This window comes from Mixophyes fleayi, chromosome 4, assembly GCF_038048845.1.
Source record: "Mixophyes fleayi isolate aMixFle1 chromosome 4, aMixFle1.hap1, whole genome shotgun sequence".
Taxonomy (NCBI): domain Eukaryota; kingdom Metazoa; phylum Chordata; class Amphibia; order Anura; family Limnodynastidae; genus Mixophyes; species Mixophyes fleayi.
The window spans coordinates 260,644,347-260,664,280 of NC_134405.1; the positions used below are offsets into that span (position 1 = coordinate 260,644,347).

A 19,934-nucleotide genomic window follows, 5' to 3' on the forward strand; every position below is an offset into this window, starting at 1 on the left:
ATATATAGAGAGAGAGAAAGGGGAAATGAATGAATATTTTTTAGGTTTGGTTTCTGCTCATGAAATAACTGTAACCCATGACCCTTCATGATTGCTTGAAAAGTGCTTGGTAAACCTATACAACCAGAGCATCAAGTATATTAGAATGCATATTAATCCCTATATATATGATAATGACCATTAATCTTGTTTTTAGGTTTTGAGCCAAGTTCAGTTACTACTTAGCGCTTTGAGGATGGAGAGTTTTTTTTGTTAATGTAGCCTAGGGGTTAAACCTGCAGAACTCCAGATGCTACTACATCATAATTCATGAAAGGCCAATGAATAAATATCATATCGTTTTATAAATAAATATATTTGTCCTATGTCAGGGAACTCCTTAAGGTGATGGAGGACTCTGCTCATTGCATTAAGTGACAATAATAGGCAGCTGTTCTGACGGGATATCAAATAATGCAATATTATTTTAGAAATATGTTTTGGTGACACTAAAACAATGATACCTGCACAAGGTATGCTTTGTTCAGTTGTTATTACTTGCCATTGTCCAGGAAGCATTTTACCATTTTTGTGATATTTTGACCTGTGGTTTATGAATGAGGTCACTTTTAGCTGGGAGATTGGGCAATTTGTTGTCTCTTAAATTTAACGAAATGTAACAAATCTGGTGCAAAGACGTTCCCTGAACAGAAAAACATAGTCTTCTACAAATATTCCGTTGAACTAAATAATACTGTTTAAATTTTTATTTTCATATAGCTTGACAATAAAGCACTGGCTAGCAGGACATACCTAAATTGCTTTTAAACTATGCCAAATCCATTTGTTACAAGGCCTGCTAGCAAGGACATTAAACAACTACTAAGAATTTCCACTAATAATGTGATGACATCATAAATGATGGATGCTAAAATGTTGACCTTGATCAGACGAACGGTGTTTCTATGGAAACACTATACAAACCTTTACTATTGTATTTGCTTATACTATGTAACAAACATAACTTTGTTGTCTTCTTTTAGTTTACTTATGCTACATGTGTTTGCTGGAGTTGAGAGCATACGACCCTTATCTCCTTTTTCAGATGCTAGCTCATGTGTTGTCTTAGTCTGTTCTGACTACCATACTACAGAATTGTTTCCTGCATTGACTAATAACCAGGAGCACTACCATTAGGTACTAGTTATGACTCAATCCAAATGGGGGCAAAGAGCTGCACACATTACAGAGATCACTCCAGCTGTACATAGTGGGTGCAGCACACTCAAATGCATAGTTGCTATGTATCCTGATTTTCAGTTATAGCCCTGGGTTTTGAAAATTGTGTCCCTTTTTTTGTTTTTGTGGGGGGTTTTCACAGCATCCCCTGTTTTTTAACAGTGGATACAGTTTTCTGTATCTGTTCCCCAGTATCTCTTCATGTACAGTATTTGAGAATTATTAAAGCTGAGCAGTATACAAATATTATGTAATAAGGCCACACTTATAAATGATACAAAAAACTTGCATGCAGCATAATTTATATAGGTATTTCTGAGATATACAATGTTGCCATTAGAATAGTGGTGCTCTTTTTTGCTTCCATCTGTGTGACTTTATTCACTTTGCCGCATCCAATGAGGCAGGGAGCAGTGTTGTTTGATCATTTGCTTGTTGTCAGTTTGTTTACATTTATATATTTTTTATTTATTTTAATTTAGTATTGTACGCATAGCTAATTGTTTTTTTTTAACAAATTATATCTGTTTGCTTGTGCATTTTATCCCATTTTAATGTATCTTAAAATAATGTACATTTTTCTTATCCAGCCCTGGAATGAGACCCGATGTGAGCCCTTCTCCGTCCAGTTCCTCTACCGGCACAGGACCACCTCCAAAACTCTGCTTGGTGTGTTCAGATGAAGCCTCTGGGTGTCACTACGGAGTACTGACCTGTGGCAGCTGCAAAGTGTTCTTTAAGAGAGCAGTAGAAGGTATACTAAAGCTTACCTCTTGTGATATTTGTTAATATTTCAAGCTATTTTGTTTCGTATTGGTGGTTATTTTGTTGGTGGGGAGGGTAGGTTAAACCCATAGAAGATAGATCATCTCCACGGTTTTGTTTTTTGCCAGTTTGTGTTTGAATGCTATACATTAAAATCAAACAAAGCATAAATGATTTTGGGATTGGGTGTGTGTGTTAGGACAGAATGCTGTCAGAATGGTTCATTCCTGCAAGCAGAGGACTGCACAAACCAATTTGCAATCTAATCTAAAATACTAATACAAGGAATATTTCCTGCTGCCACTTCTTATACCACTTTCATACTACCACCCCTGCAATTTCCCGAGGTTTTCAAGCCAAGTTTTTGCCGAGGCACAGAGCATCCCCAGCTCAGAGACCCCGTTCACACTTCACCTTGAACCCGTGAATTTCCCGGGTCGACCCAATTCATACTGAACTGCTTTGGAAATAAGTGTGAGTCATCACAAGAGGAGCTTTCATTGGCTGAAAAATACTGAGGTCATTTTAAAGGGGAATAGTTTTTTTGCACACAAAGATGAGGTCAAAGTGGGTGGTGACTGTTCACAGCATTGCTATAATCATGTCCGACGAGTCACTAGTGGGTAGCCCAGAGTTCTGTTTTATTGTGTTTATTTCCTGTTTTATACAGCAAATGAGCTTGATGCAGCTGCACAGTGTCATTTCAGGAGGTGAAAGGAGCAATTTCTGGCACAGACGGAGAATACTCTGCATCTGTATATGTACAGGAGGAGAGTATTTCTCAGGGCCAGCGTCCCAGACACCCAATCAGCTGCTTTATGTGAGACCCCCATTCATACTGCAGGCTAACCAGAGCCGACACGGGAATTACCCCACCAAAAGTCCCGGGTCTATATCCTGGGTCTTCAGACCTGGGATTTTTCACCGACACCATTCATACTGCGCCTAAACCTGGGTTGTCTGGCCAAAACCCGTTTTTTCAGGCAGTATGATACTGCTTTCATACTGCTGCCCAGGCAATATCCCGGGCAATAAACCGCGTTGATAATGAACACGGGTCTGCCCGGTGTCTCCATGGCAACATCACAAGAGGAGCTCTGATTGGCTCCTCTTGTGATGTTTTTGTTTTTTTGTTTTTTTAACTTCAACATTGTGTCTGGGGAGCCCCGTGTTGAAAAACCTGAGTTGCACCATTCATAGTGCAGGCTTCCTGGGGCAGAGCTGGGAATTACCCCACCAAAAGACCCGGGTCTAATTCCCAGGTCATCTGGGACCATTCATATTGCACCTCGACCAGGGTCGACTGCGCTTGCCCCGGCAAAAACCCAGGTTTTTGGTGCAGTATGAATGGGGTATTAGAAAATATTTAAAGAGACTGACAATATACCCCCCACACACTCCCTCAGATAGAAAATGAAGGGGGTTGGTACATGGAATACAGTGTTATCTGGAGCATATGTCTTCGATAGAGCTCCACCCTTTGAGCTCTATTGAAGAGCTATCAATAGTTTGTATTACTTGTGAGGGGTTGTCCATAGATCTTCAGACAAGCTGGTTATCAGCATTTTGTAAGTTTTTCTCTCACCATGTTCCAGGTAGAGCAGTAAAGAAAGGATATTTCTCACAGAGGGCCTGAATTTGAATTAGAAGCAAAGAAAAGTAGCAAATTTGCACCTTGCCAAAACCATGTTGCATTTGGAGGGGAAGGTAAATTTAAAATGTAGGGACAGACTTATAGTTTGGATAGAGCATGTCCTACATCCACTTTAATTTCAGTGTAAAAATAAAGCTATGAAGTATTTGTTTGCTACATAAAAAACAGCCAGTATTTTCCTTGTGTGCATAAAAATAAGTAAATTTGTACTCCTTGTATTGTAACATGGTTTGTCCAGGTGCAAAGTTTGCTCCTTTTTCTTTGCTTTGCTCATAACTCAAAATCAGGCACAAAGTTACTGTGTGTTACCGATCATGCCATGTTTTACATTGTTGCCCGTGTGAGCACACAACATAGGGTTTAATAATCCTTATGCCTGTAGCATTTTATGAGGGCCTTCCATAAATGAGGCTCCAATGTGAATGAAGCTTGAGGAAAATGTGTAACATGTTGGTAATTTGCTCATCTAAGCAAACCCTCAGATTAGGTTAGCATGGTCTTCCTGTCCCTGGAATAAATGGGAATTTAGAGCTGTGGAATAGAAAATTGGACCTCTGTTTTATATTTGATCAATTAGGCAGATGTGTGGTGCTTTTAAAGTGCTAATATTTCACACAGAGAAAATCTTGAGACATAATATTTTAATCACAGTAGTATTGTGTTCCTATGACTTATATGTATACTTCCAGTTGAGTTGTATGTAACAAAAAATATAACCTGTCTATCCTATCAAATCCATAGAGCAGCACATATATGTGTGTGTGTGTGTGTATATGTACAGTCAAGTCCATAAATATTGTGACATTGACACAATTCTCATATTTTATACACCACCACAATGGATTTGAAATGAAACTAACACGATGTGCTTTAATTGCAGACTTTCAGCTTTAATTTGAGGGAATTTACATCTAAATCAAGTGAACAGTGTAGGAATTACAACGGTTTCTATACGTGTCTCCCACTTTTTAAGGGACCAAAAGTAATGGGACAAACTAAACAATCCTACATTAAACTTTCAGTTTTTAATACTTTATTGCAAATCCTTTGTGCCACTTTTTAAGGGACCAAAAGCTATTTCATGGACGTGTGTGGGCTATTTCCTCGTTATTTCATCATCAATTAAGCAGGTAAAAGGTCTGTAGTTTATTCTAGGTGTGACATTTGCATTTGGAATCTGTTGCTGTCGACTCTCAATATGAGATCCAAAGAGCTGTCACTCTCAGTGATGCAAGCCATAATTAGGCTAAAAATCAAAACAAACCCATCAGAGAGATAGCAAAAACATTAGGTGTGGCCAAATCAACTGTTTGGAACATTCTTAAAAAGAAAGAACGCACCGGAGAGCTCAGCAACACCAAAAGACCCGGAAGACCACGGAAAACAAGTGTGGTGGATGACAGAAGAATTTTTTCCCTGGTGATGAAAAACCCCTTAACAGTTGGCCAAATCAAGAACACTCTCCAGGAGGTAGGTGTATATGTGTCAATGTCAACAATCAAGAGAAGACTTCACAAGAGTGAATATAGAGGGTTCACCACAAGATGTAAACCATTTGTGAGCCACAAAAACAGGAAGACCAGATTAGAGTTTGCCAAACAACATCTAAAAAAGCCATTACAGTTCTGGAACAACATCCTATGGGCAGATGAGACAAAGATCAACTTGTACCAGAGTGATGGGAAGAGAAGAGTATGGGGAAGGAAAGGAAATGCTCATGATCCTAAACATACCAACTCATCCGTGAAGCATGGTGGTGGTAGTGTCATAGCGTGGGCATGTATGGCTGCCAATGGAACTGGTTAACTTGTATTTATTGATGATGTGACTGCTGACAAAAGCAGCAAGGTGAATTCTGAAGTGTTTCGGGCAATATTATCTGCTCATATTCAGTCAAATGCTTCAAAACTCATTGGACGGCACTTCACAGTGCAGATGGACAATGACCCGAAGCATACTGCAAAAGCAACCAAAGTTTTTTAGGCTAACAAGTGGAATGTTATGCAATGGCTAAGTCAATCACCTGACCTGAATCCGATTGAGCATGCATTTCACTTGATGAAGACAAAACTGAAGGGAAAATGCCCCAAGAACAAGCAGGAACTGAAGACATTTGCAGTAGAGGCCTGGCAAAGCATCACCAGGGATGAAACCCAGCGTCTGGTGATGTCTATGCGTTCCAAACTTCAGGCTGTAATTGACTACAAAGGATTTGCAATAAAGTATTAAAAACTGAAAGTTTAATGTAGGATTGTTTAGTTTGTCCCATTACTTTTGGTCCCTTAAAAAGTGGGAGGCACATATAGAAACCGTTGTAATTCCTACACTGTTCACTTGATTTGGATGTAAATTCCCTCAAATTAAAGCTGAAAGTCTGCAGTTAAAGCACATCTTGTTAGTTTAATTTCAAATTCATTGTGGTGGTGTATAGAGCCCAAAATATGAGAATTGTGTCGATGTCCCAATATTTATGGACTTGGCTGTATGTATGTATGTGTGTGTGTGTGTATATACACATTGATAAGAAAAAGTATGTGACTGCTTAAACTAATAACTAAAATAATAATAAAAATTAAAATGATATGTCTTTATTGTAAACACCCCATAAATATTCACAGTGCAGGGTGGGAAAACTATGCGAACCCTTGAATTTAATAACAGGTTGACAGTGACAGATCAGGCCTGTACAATGGTCAGGAGGGTTTTTGGATCATTTCTCCTTACAAAACTGTTCCTGTTCAGTAACATTCTTAGGGCTAGATTTACTAAGCTCCGGATTTGAAAAAGTGGGGATGTTGCCTATAGCAACCAATCAGATTCTAGCTGTCATTTTGTAGAAGGTACTAAATACATGACAGCTAGAATCTGATTGGTTGCTATAGGCAACATCCCCACTTTTTCAAACCTGCAGATTAGTAAATCTAGCCCTTAGTGTAAACCGCTCTCTTCAGGACATGCCTCAGCATCTCAATCGGGTTGAGGTCAGGACTCTGCCTGGGCCACTCCAGAAGTCTGATTTTCCTATGTTGAAGCCATTCAGTTATTGATTTACTTCTGTGTTTTGGTTTGCTTTCCTGTTGCATTATACAAAACTTCAGTTTAACTTCTATTTGTGGATAGCTATTCTTACATTCTCCTGGAAAATGTCTTAATAAACTTTTGGAATAAATGTTTTTGTCAGCGAGAGCAAGTGGTCCAGGACCTGATGCAGAAAAGCAGCCCCAAACTATGATGCTCCCTCAACAATACTTTACAGTTGGAATGAGACTCTGATGCTGGTGTGCTATACCTTTTTTTCTCCACACATGGGGGTATATTTATTAAACTGCAGGTTTGAAAAAGTGGAGATGTTGCCTATTGCAACCAATCAGATTCTAGTTATTTATTTAATGCATTCTGCAAAATGACAGCTACAATCTGATTGGTTACAATTGGCAACGTCTCCACTGTTTCAAACCCGCAGTATAGTAAATACACCCCATAGTGTTGTGTGTTCCTTCCAAACAACTAAATTTTTGTTTCATCTGCCAACAGAATATTTTGCCAGTATCGATGTGTAATATCCAGATGCTATTTAGCAAACTTCAGTCAGATTTTTCTTTGGGACAACAGTGGCTTCTTCCGTGGTATTCTCCCGTGAACACCATTTTTGTTCAGTGTTTTTTATGTATTGTAGACTCGAAAACATATATGTTGGCAACTAAAACCAACATCTCCGATCCTATCGCATTGATTGGACTCAAGGTTAGCTAGCAAAGTCATTAGCCTAGGGGTTCACATACTTTTTCCAACCTACTTTGAATGCTAAAAAGGTGTGTTCAATAAGGACAAGAAAAGTACTTTTATTTGTGTACTATTCGTTAAGCATACTATGTTTCTCTATTCTTGTGACTTAACTGAAGTTCAGATTACATAGTATGACCAATTTATGCAGAAATCCAGGCAATTCCAAAGGGTTCACATACATTTCATAATTTTCTTGTCACTGTGAATGTGTGTGTGTATGTGTATATGTGTATATATATATATATATATATATATATATATAATGTGTATATATATATAAATATATATATGTGTGTGTGTGTATATATATATATATATATATATATATATATATATATATATATATATTTTTTTTTTTTATTTTACTTTTATTTTTTTGAGGTGGAGTGGGAATTATCTATATGTGTGTATAAATGTATTATTAAAAACCAATTGCATAGACAACATTAGCAGCAATACGGCAGCAAATATCTATTTGTTTTTAACAAAGTATGGTGATAGATAATATTTATACAGTATTTTTTATGCAGATGTTTAAATGAGAATATTTTCATGACCTAAATCAGTCCTGCCATATAATGAGCTGCACTTATCTATTCAAGAATTCTTTTACACAACGGCTTCAAGGAAAAGCTCAGGATGTAAATGAATTATTGACTGTAAACAGCATCCCGTGTGAGGAACTTTGTATACTTTAGAGCTACATTACTCTACACATGATTATGGATTTAGACAAATTTTAAAAGATGGGGTGAGCATGATGTTTGAATAAAACATCTGACAAATCTAATGAAATCATTTACTTGGTGAGAGGTAGACAGGTTCATTTAATTCACCAAGTGCTTTTCATGTTGTCAGATGGAAAATTCTGAGAAATATACAGGAGACATCTGCTTGGGTAAATTTAGGTAAAAAATATAATCGTGTTCTGTGAGTTGACACCAGTTTACTTCAGTTTTACTCATTCTCTTGAAATGAAATGTAATCAGCATGTTCAGTTAAGTTGATAGAGTATGATTCCATGTGACTGATCTACATGGAAGCCGTAGTCCACAAACTGCAGATTAGAACTTTGGGAAAGTACTACGGTTCAGTGGTAAGGGGAATGACTGGTCAAGGTCTTATCATTTTGAATTGATCAAGTCACATGGTTGTCCAAATGTTAGCTTGTGCTATAAATTCCAACCCATACTTCTTTTAGGTCCCAAAAAAAGTAAATCACATTTAGGATCTTATTTCCACTTATGCTGTATATTCTGTGTGAACATTCTTGTATTCCATCTGTGTATCATCACTACCATACAGCGATGTGCATTAGCTCTTTTAAGAGTTACCTTTGAGCAATAACTCATCCTTTAAGATCCTGCACAACCTAATATCTGCTGAACTCCTGTGACCTACAAGTAAGAGCTAACCCTCTAATTTGTTCCCTGGCTTGTTCTGTGTGGAACCCAGTGCCTGAGTCAATCCCCTGCCTGCAGTGCTTAGTAAACTGTCCGGAGCAATTAGCTCCAATTACTAGCACAGAGGTGTAGCAGCTATATACAACACCCAGAAGTAAGTGGTTCCTGGTGTCTAGTCGTGGAAGCATCTACTTTTCCGTAGTAGATTTTTTTTTTAGTACAATATATAAATAGCTGATACGTTATGTGCAAATATGAAGTCATGGCTGAGATGTTCATGTTTAATGTACATGTCACCAATCAAACAGCACAGACTGAAAAATGTTCATACTGAACTCTTATTTTGGCAGTAAAAGGTGGTTGTGTATTATTACTATTAGATTTGATATTGTGGTAAATATATTGCTAGACAGAGCAAATCAAATACGGATTTCTCTAGATGTCTGTTTTATGGAGAAAAAAATATATTTTTAAACCTCTTATGCAAGTGTCACAGCAGCAAGTGCCATATATTTAACTGCTGGAATGTTGCCTAATCTATCCCACTTCTTGTTTCCATACACTTGCTTTTTCCTTCCTCTCTTCAGTGCTAGTTTGTGAAGATATACAAGTGCATTGCAATCCACAAATATGGTGTTATAGAGAGAATATATTTATATATAGTGTATAATATAAAAACTTGTTAGGACTTCTTAATATAAACAGAATGCTTCATATCAGTCTGCATACAGTTACAGAACTATTTTTATAAAGGCCAGAAAGTATTAAAAGCTTCATTGCACAGTTAATTATTCCACAGTTCTGTGTGAACGAACCTTAAATTTGTAAATGTCTTTTTTTTCTGAATTCTGCTATATAATGTTTCCCAGTCATTGACCAGTGTTTGTTTGAGTGACGGTGCATTGCACGGACTCATGTTTAGGTAATTGTATAACAAAGACCCCACTGGTAAGTAGTAGACCATCAGCATTAACAATGGGCTCTATGACCACCTCATTTACAGTACTATGAGTCACCTGCACAGAACTGCCCAAAACGGTAGGCCAAATTTAAATGAATACGACTTCTGAGTCCTTAAAAAAGAAATTTAAAAAAAAAAAAAGAAGAGAAAACAAAAATGAATAATTAAAGAGCAACAAAACATGGAGAAATGGCGGTATTTTACTCATCCTCTATTGCCATCTTCCTGATCTTCCCTTTCACATGTTGGCTTTTAATAAGATATTTGTCCTGATAAGCAAAGTCCTTTTGATTTCAATTTAATGTTATTTTGAATATATTACATTTAGATTTTTATCTAATAATAACTTTATTTCAGATATAAATTTACTGGTGTTCTTGTCCATGTGCCTAATTGGTTAATCATTAACACTGCTGATTTGGTGGTTTATCACTTAACTAGATTGGTTATTTAATGCTGTTCACATGATCTTGATGAAGGTGCTGTGAGCACATAAAGGTGTCATGCAAATATCATCACTTATCACTTTGTTGCTGATGATGAATTTATTGATATTCAGCTGTTAATTGCGCTACATTTGGAGAATTTGAGTGACTGTTTACATCTAGACTACTAAAGTGTTGTTTTCCTACTCAGTCACCAGTTTGATATTGTATACACTGGATGTGGTTTAGAGGCATCTCTTAGCATGGAATGGGTTTCCCTGCTTGCAGCTTCACATTATTTAAATATGTACAGAACTATTTCTCCTTCATGAATTGGGATGTTTCTTGTTCCTCAGCTTGGGGGATTGAGAGTTTCACTCTATCATCTGCCAAAGACCTGGGCATTACAAAAGCCAGGATTGTATCTTCCGTTCCTAATATCATACGCTCTAGCTGGTCCATGTGCATTTAGATACATATACTTATCTGTCTTTAATAGACTTCCACTTTATATTTGTGATTTGATTGTATTATTCATTTTAAGCTGTTTTTAGAAGAAGTGAGCCTCCCCTTGAATTTTAAAGTGACATCTGTTTAGGCTGTAGAAGTAGTTGAATATAAATTAATGTTAGGTTCCTGGATTCAATCCTTCGGTCTAATGCACGAGATCTATTTTATACTCATTATACTTGCTTTAGATCTTATTCGTTGTTATGGTTACAGTTTTTATCTTGTCCACTCTATTATGCTATATATTATTTTTGTAGAAAGAGGTCTTCGCTCATTAGTGCTATTGTTTATGTGTGATTATCCTCTGTGCCACACAGATACCCTTTCACAGCCTCTGGGCAGTATGACTGCCTGATATGGCGCTTGGTTAAAAAGGGTTTGTTTGTATTTTTTTCACTTTTTCAAGTATGTAACATGACTTTAAGGATAAGTGTAAGCAGATGGCTCTTACATGATAAAGATTGTGCCCTACTGCCTCCCACCCGTCTCACATCATGAGCTGTTTTAAGAGGCAATGTGCAAGGGTATGTTTCTTCATAGGTAGTGATGATCCCGTTGTGAGCATGTGTGTCAGAATTACCTTGTGGATACTCGAGCTTTTATAAGTAACACAAAGAAGCTTACTATTATCACTGTAGCTATAATATAAATGTATTGCCACTGTCACTGAAACACCAGTATTTTACACTGGGCTCCAAATGATTATATGTAATCTTAAGGCTGCAAGTGTCACACTCTTACTTTGTTCTATTTTTATATTTTGGACCCTGGGGAATTCTTTCAGCTCCTGTCCCATTTGACCCCTGACATCAGAATATACACTTTATGCAGTGTTCATTAAATACCTCCACCTAGAACAGGTGTTAGGGTACAATGCATGGTTTATGTAGCGATTCCAGCTCAGAATTGAGGGAGAATTCTCTCCATATAAAAAACATACCATCACCTTTTTACAATATCTTTTTTCCTAACCGCACAATTGGAAGCATTTGAAAATAAATTCCAGGGGCGCAGATTGCTGTGGTCTGGTGAATCTAAGCATAGCACATTGGTACTGCCCAAGAGGACCTTGGTGATGTTGGAACACTCATCGTTATATATATTTACTGAATTTGCTTTACAATGTTTTTTTGTTTGGTTTGTTTTTTTTAAGAAAAAAATATTGTAAGTCCTGCATCCAGAGTGTAGAATTAGAGGAATAGTATGGTGCTTTTGGTCAATACTGAAAAATTGAGACACTGCCAAAGACATTTAGAACTGGAATTGTAATCTGGATTTTGTGTTTATATTTGCGCATTTTGGATAATGGTACAGGTGGTATATTTTTGTATTGTTTAAGAATATTTACCAATATTTGTCATTAAACATTTCTGATGATTTATACTGCTATTCCCTCTTTTGCTTTTGGCAGGTCAACACAATTACCTTTGCGCTGGGAGGAATGATTGTATTATTGACAAAATTAGGAGAAAAAACTGCCCTGCCTGTCGCTACCGGAAATGTCTCCAAGCTGGAATGAATCTAGAAGGTATGAAAGTCAACTCTTGTGCCATCAATAATGTGCTTATTATGACCATTTCAAATGAAATTGTGCTTTGTGGGAAAGAGCTGCTACATATTTAGGAAAAACTATCTGAAAAATGCTAAAAACAAATATTCTTTGTAATTATGCGATCGTGATGGAGTGTAATTGTTCCTATGTACCCATACCCATTCATGATTTGCAGTCAGTCACTGCATAGTAATTGTACTAAACTATTTGTTGTATCAAAATATGGAAACCTTTACATCTGTTTAGCTCGTATTTATGTGTAATAGCAATCTAATAATGGAAAAACTTGTTTAGTGCCTTTTCAAATGGAAAAATACTGAAGGAAACCGGTTTCGTTACATGATTTTACACTTTCCTGTATACGTAGCTGTTTATTAAGCAGCTGATTGTTTAGTCCACAGAGCATTGAACATACAGGTTTATCCTGCAGTTGGCCTGAAAATGCACATAACTGGGAAACAAGGCATGTTGTGTTGAAAATTTCAGTGTCTTTGTCCAGAGGTCAGTAATATGCAAATAGTGCTTCACTAATACTCACTTCAGTACTCTTCTAAAATCCACAGAGCAGTCGCATTATCCTTTTAATCTCTTAAAATGTACCTATCCCCTACACACAATGGTGGCAGCCATTTTCTAGGCTGAATTTTGGTTCAGCCTATCCGTTCACTGGGAGCTAGTGACATCACCAAGGCATGAAAACAAGGTGGAATGGGGCTATATAAAAATGTGCAGATTCAGTAGGACTCACATTGAGGTCTAACTGATATTTTTGTGTCACTGTCTTCTAGTTTACTACCGGTTGCCAGTTTAACCCTATGCATCCCAAATGCTTTAAACTTATTAGTAATGTATCATCATCCTAATGTTTTCCTCAAATATTTTTTATTAGTTTGAAAAAAAATATAGTTTACAATTATGACACACAACATGGTTGTAACTTACATAGGCTGCATAACATAGTTCTAGAAAAAGAAAATAATTTAATTTCCTTACATGTTCCATACAACATATTTACTCCATTTTAAATATTAAATACAGCTTCCAGGTGCTGTCAATTTATCTAAATTTAAAAAAAAAACAAAGAAAAAAAAAACAAACACCCCACATTTTACTTAAGATCTCTTTAATTTGATGATTGAAAAGGGTATTAGGGGGCCAGCTTGTAAATTTGAAACATGAGATAATTTGTAATTTAACTGTATTAGGTAGTAAATCAATAAAGCTTTCACATATTTCAAAAAAGGAGTTTACTTTGTTTTCCTTATGCAAAGGGTATCTAGTCAACCCATTCTAAGTGCAAAAAACAATTTTGATTTGCAATAAGTCTAAGGATGGCGGTTGTTCCTGTGTCTACATTTGCAGGACACTCTTCCGAGCAGCAGCCAAAATAATCAAGAGTAGATTTCTACTTCCTCTCGTTATTCAAGAAGAGTTATTCACAATTTCAAATACAGCCCATTCCGGGGATAAAGGAGCGTAATTTAAAAGATATGTTGATGCATAATGATAGACCTGTCTCCAAAACCGTCTAATATATGGATATTCCCACATACAGTAAAAAAATGTAGCCTTTGAACTATGACATTTCGTGCAGTGGTCCGATTCAACTAAACCCATTATAAAACCTCTGTGTGGGGACAAATGGCCACTATGAAATATCTTTTAAAACATTTCCCTATATGTACTTGCAGGTAACAATACAATTGTTTTAAAGATCATATCCAAGGTCACTTGGGGAAAAAGATCCACCCAATAAGACAGTCCCGAACAAATTTAATCGAACTTTGTTTGTAAAAGTTTGTAATGAACAAAAGTAGCCCCCTGACCTAATATTGGCTTAGCAATTACCATATCTAATTTATTATTCCAATCTTGGGCTGAAAAATGTTTAATAACCAAGGAACCATAATGTTGAGCCTGATGTACTGCAAAGACATGAGTATAGGGCAAATCAAATTTCTCACTAATCTGAGCCACCGTAAGTATTTTCCTAGCTTGCTGATCTACTAATGATCTTATATTGGCGATTCCCATGTTCTGCCATTTACTGAATGGTAAAGCGAATGAGTACAATTAAGCTCATATTTTATTCTAGTTGTACCATCCTAATGTTTTACATTATGTAGCAGTTCTGATAATGTATCTAATGGTTTTACTTAATGTTGGAGTTGCTGATCTACATAACAGTAGATATCAGTCTGGACTCTACTAAAAGGCATTGTTAGAGACTTGTTAAGACCCTACAGTAAGGACTTCTTCAATGTAATGTATGTGATCTTATTCCACACTAGCGTGGCCCTCACTGATTTTTATTCACTTAATTTGTCCCTAAAGCAGTGGTTCCCAAACTTTTTCAGTTCGCGGCACCCTTAGTCTCCATAATTTTTTCAAGGCACCCCTCCAAAATAAATACTTTAAGAACGGGACTGCTCATTAATTGTGTCAAAATAATGTAATAAGTTTTTAAGTCAGGACAGAAATACTTACAAAGTTGTTTGCAAAAATAATAGACATAAATCCAAAGAAAAAGTATATATATTTTTATATCTCTTTTTTTCAATTATATTTCTGTCAAAGAATTATTTACAGCTAATATTAAGAGTAATAAGTTGAAACAAAATAAAACATGTAGAAAAATCATCACAGTGCCCCTTCATCCACACACTTTGTGCGCCCCTCTTCATCCACACACTCTGTGCGCCCCTCTTCATCCACACACTCTGTGCGCCCCTCTTCCTCCTCGCACTTTGTGCGCCCCTCTTCCTCCTCGCACTCTGTGCGCCCCTCTTCCTCCTCGCACCCTGTGCGCCCCTCTTCCTCCTCGCACTCTGTGCGCCCCTCTTCCTCCTCGCACTCTGTGCGCCCCTCTTCCTCCTCGCACCCTGTGCGCCCCTCTTCCTCCTCGCACTCTGTCTGCCCCTCCATTGCTGTTTCCTTTCACCTTTCCCTCCGTTTCTTTACTTACCATACTTGGCCTTCTTTCTTCTATTTCTTCTGCCTTCTATTTTCTTACCAGTGCGATGGCACCCGGGACCCAGCATCCTCCTCTCTCCTGCCCCTTCTCACTGAATATGTCTGGCGTGGCATTATCACGCCCGACATTCATTGAGGATTAGTCGCCGGATTAGTAAATTGTTTTTTGGGGTTTTTTTGTCCTATGGCAGTGGCATTCCTGTGGCAGCGCCGCGGCACCCCTGGGAGCCGCAGCGCACACTTTGGGAACCGCTGCCCTAAAGTGTTTGTTAGAGTTTATATGAATATCGGTGAATGCAATATATTGTTGGAACTTGTATATAAATGATGGCTACCTGATATAATTCGAGAGCTGCATGTGTAGTCCTCCAGCCTTCAAAAGGCCTGCACTTTATCCTTAATTTTATGAATAAAAACACAGTTCCAGAATGCCCCGTGCACCATCTCATCACGCATTCTTAAAAGCCCCCACATGCTACTTACACCTACACATGGAGTACCAGTGACCATTCAATACTAATCTAGTAACCTAACTAATTACCCTAACTACATAACCGTTAATCCAGAGCTTGCAGAGGAAGGAGGTAGACAACATGGTGCACAATACACTGCACTTCCTCCCACTCCTCCCCCTCTGGTGTATTGTGTGACCTCTCTGCATTGTGCACAGGACATGTGATGTGGCGGACAGCTGCTCCAGTTTAGTCTTGTTCTCTGCAGAGAATAAATCAGATTGGAAGCTTAGAGCTGGGGGCCACAGGTGAAGGCTCACCAGGCCACTGATGGCCTGTGGGAAGTCACTGTAATGTATATGATGTGGGAAGAGCATAAAGAAAGATACATTGTGAGAGGGAGGAGAATTGTAACTTGGAAGAGAAAAAATAACATGAATGACATGGGTATAGTAGAAGGTAATTGTGTAAGTGAAGATAATTACATAGAGAAAAGGTACATGGGTTTAGAGTGATGATGCATTATCCCTATTATTTGTTAATCGTTTTATAACTTTTCAAAAGGTTTAGTGTAGTGCAGAAGGTATTATTCCTGCTCTGGTACTTAACAGCAGGTATTAACCTGGTTCCTAAGCCCCTATCACATCATTCTCTAAAAATAGTGCTAACATATCAAACACTGGGAGAAGACAGTCAGAAAACTTATGTAAAGTAAACAAAACAATTGTGTATTATAATATGCCATAGTGAGCATCTCTGATCTACCGCTTATACAGTACGCCTCACTTAGCAACCTGTCACAGGCAAGAGAAAGCCAGAATGAGGGGCCATTAAAGGCCAAGTAACTTTAAAGGGTCTATTTATTATTCTGAACATTTTTATTTTTTTTTTCTTCTAAAAAACCTATAACTGCTTTGTGGCTGAGTTTTAGTTTTTGCCTTCGTGATCAGACCACATTTCAGTTTTGCTTCGTGTCTGTTAAACTGAGAATCATTTTAAGAAATGTTGTCACCTGGAGAATTTTGCAATTTAGAGGGACACATAGAGCTTTCTTGTGGTAGAATGTTGAAGCAAACAAACTGAAAGAGAAAAAAAAATGTTTTTAACAGCATTTAGTTGGAGATGCCAAATATTTGAGCTTTATGAAATGTTTCAGAGTTACTAGGCATAGTAACAAATGCATATTTATTTACTTGAAAAAATATGTGTGTATTTGTATGTGTGTGGTGTTGACTTTTTTTTAAAAAAAAAAAAACATCTGAAAGCTTAACATTTTGAAATGAAATGTAAAATTAGACTAATATTAGATTTGTTGGAAAATCCCCTCACATACAATGCATGATTAAGAGATGCTTAGCCTTAACAAGATCTAAACATCCCAACAATTTTGCTTTATAGCTCGGAGCTGAAGATTGTGCAAAGTAACAAGATCAAAAGTTCCTGATTCAGCCTTGAGCTGGAACTGTGAGTTTCTTGGCTCTGGAGCCATCCTGGAGGTAGGCTAATAGAGCCATTCCACGACCAGAACTGGCAAACCCGGAGCACTGCAAGCACTACTGCCAGCTACTGTTAAAACCAGGTTATGCTGGATCCATCTGTGTTAACAGATGGGAGAAAGGACAGCAATTGTGGCACCATTAAATCAAATCGCCAGCAATTCGGTGGCCATGGAAGCCTGGGGTTTAAATGGTGTAGCCAAGTTCTTGTTATGTGATCTAAGCATATGATAATATGCACTGTTATTAACATAAATATATCGTAATAGTGATGTACAGGTTCAGGAACTTATAATAACCTATAAAGTTGTGCCATCCAGAATTTCAAAAATGATTATCAGTTTAAGAATCCATTAGAGCACTACTTTCTGCGGGTAAATAAATCCAGGAGCCAATTTACGGAGCGTAAATTGATCAGTATTCCATTATAAAAAACAATTGCAAGGTGCTGTTATAAAAAAAAATTATAATTTCTTATACAGTATTTATACCACATCTCAATTTCCACATACATTACGCATAGTTAATGTTTGGCAATCCTATATCAGCATTACCAGTGGTATTATATTATGCCTAGTAAGTATTTACCGTAATCGTATAGCATTACACAAACGTCTAAATGCTTTTACCTTTAACACCGGATTAATCCTTACACTTGAGGTAGCAAGCACCTGATCGGGCTGTTTTAAAGTAGAGTGAAAGTAAAGAAATAAAAAGTTATGCCTAGTTTTTATTGTATTATGGAATGCAGGTGATCATTTTAATTCTATAGCTATTGCTGACTATGGAATCTACCTGCAGAGAGAGGGGTTCTTCTATTTTTGACAGTGTTGAAACATTATGGTCAACACCTTCTTTGTGTGCATCCAATATTTAATAATATATTATACTTACCTCAGGATGGACAAATTATATATATATATATATATATATATATATATATATATACACACACACACAACTGTTTTAAGGTCTCATGTACACAAGCCCCCTGTGTAAATGAGGTCTGTTAATGCTCCTCTGTGCTTTACAATGCGCTGTACAAGGAAGCAGGTCTGCTCCAGTTGTCACCCTGATTCTCTGTTTTGTGGTTAGTTTTGCATTTTATTAAATGTAGTTTTTCAGTTTGAGAATTTTAAAAATCAGGTTACCTGTTAGAAATGTTTTAATCATTTAATAAGTGACAGTGTAGAGTCTCTTTAGTTCCTTATTAAGTGACATTGGGAGAATGAAACGGTTTTCGTACATATTAGTCATTCTGATTGAGAGAAGTAATGTGAGCTTGTCGCTGAAAGTCAATGGTGCTTGAGGTATTGGGTGAGCCTGTGAACAGATTTTATAAATAAATTCCATTTTAGTCAGTAAAGGGATATGTAAAAGAATGGCAAGCACTGAAGTGCAGTGAAATAAGTCATTTCAACTACATTTGTGCAGCACATACAATAGAAAGTGGTTAGAGAATTGTAAAAATACAGACATTTTGCAGTTGCTGGTTTATCTGTGAGCTTCTGTATTGGAGCATCTTCAGTTTCTGCAGCTTGATCCAGAATGTCCAATTAGATTCAGCAACGATAGGTCCATAGGGTAAAGGAAAGGCACACTGTGATGTTGCTGCAGGATGGGGAGGAGTAACATTAAGGGCCTGCATAGTTTTATTCTCTCATGGGCTGGTAGCTGTTTCTTTAAAGTAGTATGCAAAAAATGACATTGAACGTAAAATACAGGCTGCATATATATATTTTATTCAGTGTGATTATCGAATGGCCAGATCACATTAGGGCATTTTGAAAATAATGTAATTGCTACACACACAGTGATATATGGTGAATTTTTGGGATTTCTCTCTTGATATTGCCACGTGACAGCTTAAATCTATTGTGCATAGGAAAAATATATTCCACCCAGCTTCATGTTACCTTTCTTTTGTTCTGATACTATACTGGAATACTTACATATATATTTGTGACTGATATTGGAAGCTATTTTATATATTTTTTTTTATTTATTTATTTTTTGAAATATATTTTTATTAAGATTTTTGTCAAAGATAAACGGTACAGTATTTGTTATGCTCAAACAATTCATAACAATATTAACAACAAGAGTTTGCAAAACAGGTGAGGCATAGAACTCGGGGCCACCACAAACGTAATGGTCCATAGGATTAGTAGTATGCAGATAAACGAGAGTCGACAGAGATACGGTTATGAGATATACGGAGTACCATGAGGGGAAACTGGAGAGGGGAAAAGGGAGAGGAAATAGTGGAAGTGGAACATGGAGGGGAGACAGTTTGGGGGGGGGGAGGAGGGAATGTTAGTAAGGGGAAGAGCAAAGAAGAAGGAGGAAGGGGAAGCAGAACCTAGCTAGACTCAGCGCCGACAATAACTAAGGTAACGTTGTTTTCATTCTTTAAGAAGGGGAAGGTGTAGCAGAGAAGTAATCTTGCCACCTGTGCCATGTGGAGAGAAATTTGTAAGGGCGATCATTAACTACACTAGTCATGTGCTCTAGGTTGTGTATTTGCCAAACACTTTGAATTAGTTCTGAAACAGAAGGGCTCTCTGATTGTTTCCATTTCTTGGCTATTAAGCATCTGGCTGCGGTCAGGATATGGGCCGGGAGTAACCACATAATTTTGTGGGTGTCAGGGGGTAGTCGAGGGAGGAGAAAGTATGAAAGATGGAATGGAGATCTTAGATTAGACACTTTATAAATAAGGTCAGCTACCTCCTTCCA

At 37.3% G+C, this 19,934-nt stretch overlaps 1 protein-coding gene across 3 annotated transcripts in view; it reads left to right on the top strand.

Moving 5' to 3' along the window:
• The window catches only part of NR3C1 (nuclear receptor subfamily 3 group C member 1), a 143,388-nt gene that overhangs the window by 75,692 nt on the left and 47,762 nt on the right, over positions 1 to 19,934 (top strand). For all 3 annotated transcript variants that reach the window (XM_075209685.1, XM_075209683.1, XM_075209682.1), the window contains exons 3-4: positions 1,809 to 1,972; positions 12,134 to 12,250. In XM_075209685.1, coding sequence (XP_075065786.1) covers positions 1,809 to 1,972; positions 12,134 to 12,250 — 281 coding nt within the window. The remainder of the gene's footprint in view (positions 1 to 1,808; positions 1,973 to 12,133; positions 12,251 to 19,934) is intronic.